The sequence below is a fragment of the Opisthorchis viverrini genome (assembly GCF_000715545.1).
Source record: "Opisthorchis viverrini unplaced genomic scaffold opera_v5_362, whole genome shotgun sequence".
In the NCBI taxonomy this organism is placed as follows: domain Eukaryota; kingdom Metazoa; phylum Platyhelminthes; class Trematoda; order Opisthorchiida; family Opisthorchiidae; genus Opisthorchis; species Opisthorchis viverrini.
The window spans coordinates 377,553-388,228 of record NW_008752013.1 but is presented as its reverse complement, the minus strand read 5'-3'; the positions used below and the strand labels follow the sequence as shown (position 1 = coordinate 388,228).

Here is a 10,676-nt window from a genome sequence, read left to right as displayed (position 1 = left end):
AACTCACAGTTGGTTGGTGCAGTTAGTTATTACCACACAATAAATCCAACTCGATCTCCTTCCTGGAATCTTCCTTTATATATTCCTATATACTTTCTATCCCGTCGTAGTCTGAAGGGTGGATCACCGCTCGTTAATTCACTGACAGCGTAACTCGACACAGCAAGAAGGGCACACTCCTTTCACGAAGTGCAGAACTTGTATTGTGTGTATGCCTCCATATTTCTTTTGCTGTCATTTAAACAAAAGTTATTCGGTATGAAGAGAAGAGGAATAAGCTGAGATTTAGTAAGAGATAGAAAGTGGTAGAATTTGAGTAATGATAAGTTACAAAGAAAGTACTAATGTACGATGGTCAGAAGGATCACCATAAGGTGTCGGGTCTGATTTTGGATTGTCAGAACGGATATGTTGACAAATTCCGGTTGCAAAAGGAAGAACCAAATCAAATACTCCATTTACAGTTAGGAATGACATGTGAATACGGTATGAGCGCTAGGATTGCACGTGATGTGGGTGGAATCCACTACACACCACAACGTTTGACGCTGATGTTTACTCGGTAACTCCGTAGGGCGCATGTCATCAAAGGGAAAGGCAGATGCCCTCCATTTACAGTTAGGAATGACATGTGAATACGGTATGAGCGCTAGGATTGCACGTGATCTATGTGGAATCCACTACACACCACAACGTTTGACGCTGATGTTTACTCGGTAACTCCGTAGGGCGCATGTCATCAAAGGGAAACCAGGGCAGATGCCAGCAACAAAAATGCAAAATCTTTAAAAAAGTGCCAAAGAGAGCTGAAAACAATGTACCTTATCGAGATGTAACAAATTTTCGATAGGTGATCCGCTAATATCCAGGGGATACTGCGGTTTGGAGGCATGCCTACTTAAGCACACTTCATTCCGTTCACGGTGCAGAAGGAAAGTGCTACGTGTACAGTTGCTTACATCTGGGAAATAGCGGAACAAACCATAGGGTGTGGCTAACCGAGGAAATCGAGAACATCCCAGTGGTGTCACTCGGGATGCATATAACGGAATGTTACGCTATGAAATGTAAGGGCAGAATATTGATCGACAGAAAGCGAACAGGTTGACATGCATCTGAACACAATATTAATCACCAGATTGTTCGTCACGAGAGGCAAGATGTCCGAAGATAAGGCAATAAAGGCAATAATCTTTAAACCACAGATTACAATTTAGCTAGCTCTTGAGTCCCCCAAAAAACGTACCATTATTGTGCCAAGTATTACGATAGGAACAAAGTCGTCCGAAAGGTTTTCTGGTTGACTGGTAGCAGTCGTGGCTTGAAGCCTTGAGAACATTGAGGCTCCAGGCGATTGGTCAGAAAACTGGCCGCTGTCAGGTCCAGCGTCCAGACCGGCCCTCAATGGTTGAAAATACAGGCCCTATGGCCAATCGCGTTCCAGCATCCGTCCCGTTTGGTCTGCCAGTGTCACGCCACCAGGCGTCCGAGTCTGCAGATTGTTGCCGTCGCACTTGCTTGGATTACGAGGCGCTTTACACGATTTTTGTTTATTGCGTTCATTACACTCTGTGTGCCTTGGTTTTTCCTCCTATAAAAACTGTTGTTGGCTGAACCAGACAGAGAACTCGACTGATACATAACCATGAGACTGAGAGAAATGCGAGCCATTGAACAATATCGGTGTCTGTCAACTTGCATGACTCCCACCCTTTGCTTTTCAAAATAAGAAGTTCGGTGTGCATTTCCGTTTTTTCTATGGGGTTTCGAAAGCATCTGGACCCTAGACTCACAACAAGAATTTTACCATAAGGTCGCTCCTTTGCTGAAATTGTCCGGGTTCACTTCTTTTCCTGACTGTTTTAGGCAATTGTCTGTCACTTATGGCTCTAGTTGCTTGGTATTCATACGAAAATTCCCTAAAACCTTTCTTCCTGACAACTGCCGCCGTCGTAATTGTGGCCTTCATGAAGTCACTGGTTAAATGCATTGGTTAAGTCATTGGTTAACAAATGACTTCGGGTTCGGTGTGGAACAGTATATTCAACTGCCGGAGCCTTTCGTATTGGTCGAGTTTGTATAAGCAGGGCCCATCCATGGATAGACCTGTACAAACGCATAGCGTGCCCTCTTGTCGGCTCATAGCCGACATCATCCTACATCCGGATCCCCCACTACTGGCCTCAGGACTAACCCGAATTCAAGCCTACAACCGGGTGCCTGCTGACCCATTCCCTTTCCAGAGTCAACGCCATACGTCCGTCACCGATTGTCGGACCTAACAGCTACTCTAATCCATCGAACTTCTCAGCCCTCCAATCAAATGTTACCGAGGCAACAAATCGACTAACAAAACTCATGACCGGGACAATCGCCTGTGCTCAAGTGGACTCAGCCAAACTCCTCTGCGGTGTGTTGCGCTCCCACAAAAAACCTTGATCATGGGCATAAACCTGGCCACACTCTTCTCCCTCCATCTTCAACCGAAGACCATATCTCCAACCTGGTTCTGCCTCAAGCACCTAGCTGCATTGTGCATTACTCGGCCCTCGTCTCTGCAATCTGGGTGACAACCGCCCTGTAACCCCGTTAGATCATCACCGACCAAATCACTGGTGTTACCGTACAGATCGACCTGCCCGTCTCGAACCGAAAACAACTCCGGGCCTCTCGCACTGTCTGTGGTTCTGCTATCAGCATATGCCAACACTCACCGACAATCCCTATTTAAACTCCTCAGCTTTCTCACCACCAACAACCAGCATACACCTGTGCGCTTCAACTGAGTGCACGACTGGGCCATGCCTGGCAACGCCTCTGACCACTGGTATGTCCCGCCTCGTGGTCTCCATCCAGGGAAACGGCAGTGGCACGCAGCTGGATTTGCTGGTATTGGCTTTCATACTCGCTATCAAATCATCGTTTGACCTCTACTGGCTCGTTTTCATCCTTCGCATAATAATGCTTATCGTTCAGCTTTAACTCTTCGGTGCCTAGCTGCCATGCCATCCGAAGGAAGCACGAGGACTGGAATACTGCCAGGTTGCCCAAGCCTAGACAGGGGGATTCGACAGGTGGAAGTCAGGTTCGAACCACGGACTTTCCGGTCAGTGTATTCGCGCTCTGACCACAGCCATCTCGCACCTTACCCTTCGGATGGTTGTGTAAAATGAATGTTCGAGGAAATCGGCCGACTGGCATGAGGAACACGTGACCAATCCGGTTCATCCTAAGGGGTTTGACTACCTCATCTATCGTGGATAAGTTGAAATTAAAATAAGGCAAAATACTCGCTCAGCTCTTAGACCCTTTCGTTTATCAACTGCCATGCCACCCGAAGGAAGCACGAGGACTGAGATACTGTCAAGTTACCCAAGGTCAGACAGGAGCAGTCGAGATGCTGAGGTTTGGTTCGAGCCACCTTCCGGGAACACGTGACCAATCCGGTTCATCCTAAGGGGTTTGACTACCTCATCTATCGTGGATAAGTTGAAATTAAAATAAGGCAAAATAATCGCTCAGCTCTTAAACCCTTTCGTTTATCAACTGCCATGCCACCCGAAGGAAGCACGAGGACTGACATACTGTCAAGTTACCCAAGCTCAGACAGGAGCAGTCGAGATGCTGAGGTTTGGTTCGAGCCGCGGACCTTCCGGGCAATAAGTGCACGCCTTAAGGACGGCTGTCTCGTGCTCCGTAGATGAGTTATATTTTCCGATAATCAGCATTGCTGGTACGGTTTTCCCACCAAACTCGGGCAATGCTTCACATACAGCGACGGTCAAAACTAAAGGATTTTTTAAATCCTCGGCACCACTTTTTGGATCCACATAGCAATATGAAGCTCACCGCAGCATTTCAAACCCAACCCGTCATAGATAAATTGATGTCATGTCTGCGCCGCAGGTGATTCACGTTCACGAAGGCTGCTCTGGCTTTACCGAGCCGGATAGAAGTATCGTCTTTGCTAGAACACCGGACCAATGCAGCTGCCCAAGTAGACAAAATTGCCTGTTTCCCCAGTCGTCTCACCCGCAAGCACGAGATTAGGGCTCGGGACCAACCAATCTTGCAGCAGCACTGCACTTTTCAGGTGCGAATCGCATACCAAACCGTGAGGTAGAGTTACTTAGATTACTTAATATCTGCGTTACGGCGGTGTCATCCAACAAGTGGTATGCCGTTCGCATACTCGGTAGATGTCAGTGAATGCCTTGGGAGCATTTCGGACTCACGGGCATTAGAGGCTGGTAGTGAGTCTTCCATATCGTATCAATGACGAAGTTGAAGAGGCAAGGTGAAAGAGAACAACCTCGCCCGACACCACTTGATGTGGGGAACTCAGGAACGAGCCTCCTGTAGGCCTTCAAACGTCTGTGGGAGTTGGCGTAAAATGCCTTACCGAAATTCAGGAATTTATAGGGGACAACTTTGCCCCATAGACTGTTATGGTGCCTAGCGGTCCACAGAGTCAAAGACAACTTCCAAGTCAAGGGATACAAACATTGTTGGTTAATGGAAAGTGGCGCTGTTCCAGAATCTGTCAAAGAGTCAAAATATTATTGATACATCCTCTTGTAGGACGGAACGCAGATTGGTTTTCGCGGATCTATCTCTCCCTGTGTTCACTCAACCTTCGAAGGATATGACCACGGAGCACCCTCGATGCCACAGCTAACAGGCTGACACCACGATGGTTTTCGTCCGGCGTCGGCGTAGCCGTTTTGAAGGCAGGAATAACTGTCGACATGTCTCATTAGATGAGATACCAGGGATCCCGGCGTAGCCGTTTTGAAGGCAGGAATAACCGTCGACATGTCCCATTAGATGAGATACCACCTTCTCTGAACAGGGTTGGATACAGACCGTACGGTCCTGGTGTCTAGGTTTCAGTACGGATATTGCGTACTTTGTCTATTCTTCCGACGGACGATTCAGGTTCACATTCCATTCACCCGTATGTATTATATCCACATGCTGTGGTGCAGGAGGCCAGCTGAAATGTTCGGGCCATCTTTCCAGTCGATGTTTTTGCGAATGAACTAATGGATGACCGTACATATGGAGGATGAAATGTGAGGGGGCTGGGTTCCTCCATGGCTTTTGAGGATGCACAACTGCACATAGGTCTTGTACCTGTGTTTGAGAGACAGCTTAAATTAATTTCAAGGGTAAGGCTTGGGCAAGGGTTGCCTATTTGAAAATTTGATATGGAGTACGGACATTGAAGTCTCCTATGTAAAAAGGGTCTTGTGGATTTAGGGAAACGTTATTTTGTTTATTGGTAAGGGACAACGGAGTGTATAAGGCTCATATGATAGACAGCTTACAATCTAATGACTCAGCAACGTTCGCTTGTGTGGTGGGAAGGGGTTGGGTGAGCATCGGTGAACCAAAAACTGTACGGGCATATGATAGTCCCAGCTTTTCCGTGCTGAAGGAAAGGGTTTGTTTGGGGTACCCCACCTTGAGCCCTTGACTCAAAGGTCTGAGGCAAAAGACAGCGGAAGAATGTAGGGTTTTGTTCGTGGACCCTGTCCCTAGCCGGTGACTCAGAATTCAGTCCCGCGAGACGGAGCGGTAGGGTTTTCTTTTGGGATCCTGTCCGGAGCCGATGACCCAACAGTGCGACCTGCTGTATTGCAAGTGGCTGACCTGGCTCGATGGCATGGCGAGTAAAGCATTTCTGTTTGACTCCTAATGCATCTGTGCGAAGAAGTGATTTTTTTAGCAGACTCCGTTGTAAAGCTTTCCTAGACCCAAGTCAGTCCAACTTCGCTGTGCTGCTTTCCACTTTTTCCCATCCTTGATAGAAAACCGCTTCATTGCTTGGCTTCCTCAGCTGAAACGGACGTTGATATGCTCCAAAGTGTACAGCGTAAAGTGACTGAAAATGTTGATGCATTCCAGAAGTTGCATACCCCGAACGACTCCTGGGGTTAAATTTGTTCACCCTGGAATACCGTATGCATCAAGGATGCCTTATGCGCCTACAACCCCTCAATTTGAGACCAGCGACCAATTTTTCACCCTTCCCCACGACACCAACCCGTTCGCAACCTGTTCCAACCCGAGTACACAAGTCGACCACGAGAAACTTTTTCTAATAAAAGTAAAGATAATCATTCAGGTGTAATGCCTTTCCAGTGTCTAGCTGCCCTTCTACCCAAAGGAAGCACGTGGACTGAGATACTGCTAGGTTTCTTAAGCCTAAACAGGAGCGGTCGAACTGTCGGGGTTGGGTTCGAATCACGGACCTCCCGGTCAGTAAGTTTGTTCCATAAGCACTGAGCTATCTTTACCTCGGAAACCTTTTTAAATTTCTCCCACCCTGGAATGATCTTCCGGACGCGACGCCTCGAACTCTCTCCATCACTGCCTTTTGAACGCAATATCGATGGCCTTCTCAAACTTGCCTCATTACTCACCCCTCCATATGAACCATCGTTGTTTTTTTACCAGTCTTGTAATTTTATGCACTAGTAACCCCACTAAGGCATGCTACCACAAGTGATGGAGCCCGATTCCGTTCCATTCCTCTTTCGGATAGTCAACCGGAATCCGTGACCAGAACCGAGTATACCGACCTATGGCTTCCTACTCACGCGCAAACTCATTGCACCTATCACCTATTCACCACTTATCTTTAGGGTCATGTGTCTAAATCATTGTGGTACGCACGAACTCCCATCCCCATTATCCGCTCCAATCATGATGCGTGTACGTGTTTCTTTTAGAGGTCCATAGTACGGATAAACCGCCTCACGTGCACCGATTGTCACGGAGTGTTAGCAAACTATGGAAAGCATTTCCAGGTAAATTAATTGAAAGTGCAACACTCCCAGGCTCCAAATCGAGGTTGGGTCGGACCATTTGGTACTCCGAAGAAACAGTACAGAGTCATTTACAATTGTCCGGGTGCCCACAGGCATTGCAGAAAACACCTAATGGGGCCAAGAAACAACTTTGTCCTCCTCCCGCTTCGACTGTAAACAGAGGATATGATAGACGGTGATTCTACCTCTTATGGTAGCTTAGGGCGACTAATTCCAACGATTCCAATCTCTCTGCACACTCAACTTCCCTCATCCAGTGTTTGTACGCCTCCTAGATGGGTCATTTCCCCGCGACCTAAAGCTGCTACCTTGACGTGGCGATCAGGTTTGAGTGCTGCAACGATCCCGCGGGCTACATCGGCCGGAACGTCGTTCTTGAAGGTGCAACATGTCAGGAAGGCCAAAAGGGAGCAGTCAGACCAAGGGAAGCGAGACCCCGTACTACGAGTAATCGTGCTACAAGGCGGTCTTTGGTTAAAGTCGTACTGTCCTCTGCGACAGAAGTGTGAAGGCAGTAAAGTATTTCCCCCAGGTGACCATAATGTCCATATATGTGGAAGCAACGATGCTGCCTTTTCCCGAGGAAGGACGGGTTAGAAAAGGTCGGTCCCAAAGGCCGCACACTCCGATCGCCCAACGGTTGACCATGACCACCCGCGCATTGTCCACTACGGTCGAAATACTTTAAAAACCAAAGAGCCCGGTGCTGCTCAAAAAAAAGGCCTGCCGTGCGCAGCCGCATCAGGAATGAAACAGTAATGCCTTATTCCCTGTGCCCTCGGGTTAGCCCAACCCCTTGCAGCCGAGCAGATCAGACTATTGGGTCATCGGCTCCGCGCAAGGTCCCCAATGAAAACCCTACTGTCTGCTGCCTCATGGGTCAGACTTTCGAGTTAAAGGCTCAAGGGAGGGTACCTCAACCAAACCCCCTTCCTCGGCCCGGACAACCGGGAAGTATCATTTGCCCGCGCAGTTCGGTATCCACCGATGCCCCTCTGTTACGAATAGAATATTGATCCTGATTGAGCGTGAGAACAAGAGTGAATAGCGTAGAATGAGTAGCGCTTTACTTGCCTAAGAATAGACGTACATAGGTTGAAAGTGAAGGGTTAATACAAAACGATAATGTGAACACAAAGAATATTCATGACACCCTCCCTGTAGTGGGAGTCGATGACTTAGTTAATCGATTATTGATCCGTTGAGTAGAATGAGAAGACTTCGCCTAAGCATATAAGCACAGTGTAGGCTGAAATGACAAGTGAAAGTGAATTAATGGAAATAGCAGCAAAGCGTAACTTTCACTACACTCCCCAACCCCGTCCCACCACATACAAACGTCACTGGGCCACTTGATTGTGGGTTACCTGACCGAAGGGCCCTATGCTCCTCGCTGCCCATTAACAGCAAACAAAATAAGACCCTTTTAAATTCACGAGATCCTTTCTATATAGGAGCTTTTAACGTCCGTATTCTGTCAAATTGGCAAACAGGCAATGCTTGATGAAACCTTATACTCCCTTAAAATTGATGCATGCTGTCTCCGAAACACGCATACAAGACTTGAGCGTGGTTATGCATCTCAGAATGCTAAGCATTTCTCTCTCCGTGTGTCCGGTGACCCAGAAGCGATGACTCGTGGAATATATGCGTGGGAGTTGCACTCAGCCCCAGAGTTCAACGCGCTTTGCTGGATTGGATCCCAGTGGACAGTCGTCTTGACGCCCTCCGGTTATGCAGCTCAATCAAATTCAGTGCCTCTGGGCGTAAGAAGTGGTGCCTGTTTGTTGGGGCTTATGCTCCAACGGACTGCAGTTCTGATGCTGAGTAGAATGCTTTCTATCGGGAGCTATCCGGGCTCATTCGTCAGACAGAACGCACTGACACTGTGATCCTTGTAGGTGGTGTGAGTGCTCAAGTAGGCCGTCTTAGCTCTTTGGAGTCACATTTGGGCGGTCGATTTGGAGTTGATGCTCGCCGCACAGACAGTGGAGATCGACCCCTTCAGTTGTGTGCTGACCGTGAACTGTTTCTGGCAAGTAAGAACGTTCAACATAAAAGTTCGCATCTAGCTGCCACCAAATGCAAATCAACCGTGGACCCAGTTGAACCACGTGGCTATAAGCCACCGGTGGAGATACACAATTCAAGACTGTCATTCATTCTGGGGCACACCACTTGATTCCCATCACGCCATGGTGCTGAACGCGTGACAGTTCGATTCCCTTCAGGCCTCCGCAAAGTAGCAAGTAGCATGTCAGTCCACTATCTTCTCCACAGTAAACGAGTACTGTGGTGGCAATGAGCATGTGGATGAAGCGTGGCAAAATGTAGAAGGAACTACGTTAGCGGCGTTCAGTGAAGCAATGAAGCATCGGTGTTGAACACTGATGTCATGCTGTCGATGATGACGTTCAATGCTGTCTGATCGACCTCTCCAATTCAACCACATGACCACCGGATGTCAACATGATCGATGACAGGAGATCCATCAGGCAACGAGTACGACGGTGCACTCAGATCCCTCAAACGTCAAATATTGAAGAGTCTAACGAAAGACCGAGAGCTCTGGTGGACATCGAAAGCTGGAGAGATGGAGAAAGCTTTTGCTACGGGAAACAGCCGTTCCCTATATCAACTGATACGATCCACTGGCCCTAGGAAAGCAACGGTCAGCGAAGCGATAAGTGAATAAGATAACTCATTAATTCACTCGCAAAAAAGTCGAAAGTTGGACCGAACACTTCGAAGAACAGTTCAGCTGGCCTACTGCAACACAGCCTGTAGATGTAATGCATACAGGTGAATGGAATGTAAATATTGATCGCCTGTCGGAAGAAGAAATAGAGCTAAAACGTGAGAAGGCGCCGGGTCCGGACGGTCTGTATCCAGCCCTCTTCAAAGAAGGTGGGGAATCCCTGGCGATCCATTTGACAAAGTTCACTGGTGCTATATGGAACGGAGAGGTGTCTACGGAATGGGGCATGTCGACAGTTATCCCTATCTTCAAAAAGAGTGGGCGTGAAAACTGCGTGAAAACCACTTTAGCATCAGCCTGTTAGCTGTCGCATCGAAGGAGCTCTCTGGTTTTATCCTTCGAAGGTTGACTGAACACAGGGAGAGATGGATCCGTGAAAACTAAGCTGAGTTCCGTCCTGTAAGAGGATGCATCGGTCACATCATTACCCTCCGACGGATTCTGGAACAGCGAAACTGCTTCCAGCAACCAACAATGGTTGTGTTTCTTGATCTGAAGGCTGCCTTTGACTCTGTAGAACGTCAGGTCATATGACAGTGTCTGTGCAGCAAAGGTGTCCCCCATAAGTTTTCGACTCTCCGTAAGGCCTTGTACGCCAACTCCCGCGGTCGGTTGATGTTCTACGGGAAGCTCTCGCTTGAGTGGGCGAGATGATTCAAGTGGTTAGAGCGCGAATTTACTGACCGGAAGGTCCGTGGTTCGAACCCGACGTCTGCCTCTCGACTTCCCCTGTCTAGGCTTGGGCGACCTGGCAGTATCCCATCCCTCGTGCCTCCTTCGTGTGGCATGGCAGTTGGGCACCGAAAGAGTGCGACAGCTGAACGATTTTTTTCCTCTGAGTTCATCTCATCAAGTGGTCTCAGACAAGTTTGTTATTTTCCACCTTTCCTCTTCAACTTCATCATCGATACGCTTATGAAAGACTCACAGTCAGCCTCCAATGCCTGTAAGGTCGAACTTCTACCGAGGCGTCCGCTTACAGATACCGAGTACGCAGACGACTTAGCCCTTCTTGGATCTGACCCCGTGATACTGCCAGGTTGCCCAAGCCCAGACAGGGGTAGTCGAGAAGCAGACGTCGG

The 10,676-nt window shown here is 48.3% G+C and overlaps 1 protein-coding gene across 1 annotated transcript in view; it reads left to right on the top strand.

Moving 5' to 3' along the window:
* The window catches only part of T265_10331 (hypothetical protein), a gene marked incomplete at both ends in the record, with an annotated part of 32,901 nt that extends 23,003 nt beyond the window's left edge, over positions 1–9,898 (top strand). Inside the window, 2 exons of the mRNA XM_009176667.1 lie at positions 8,668–8,875; positions 9,639–9,898. Coding sequence (XP_009174931.1) covers positions 8,668–8,875; positions 9,639–9,898 — 468 coding nt within the window. The remainder of the gene's footprint in view (positions 1–8,667; positions 8,876–9,638) is intronic.
* Between the last annotated feature and the right edge of the window lie 778 nt (positions 9,899–10,676).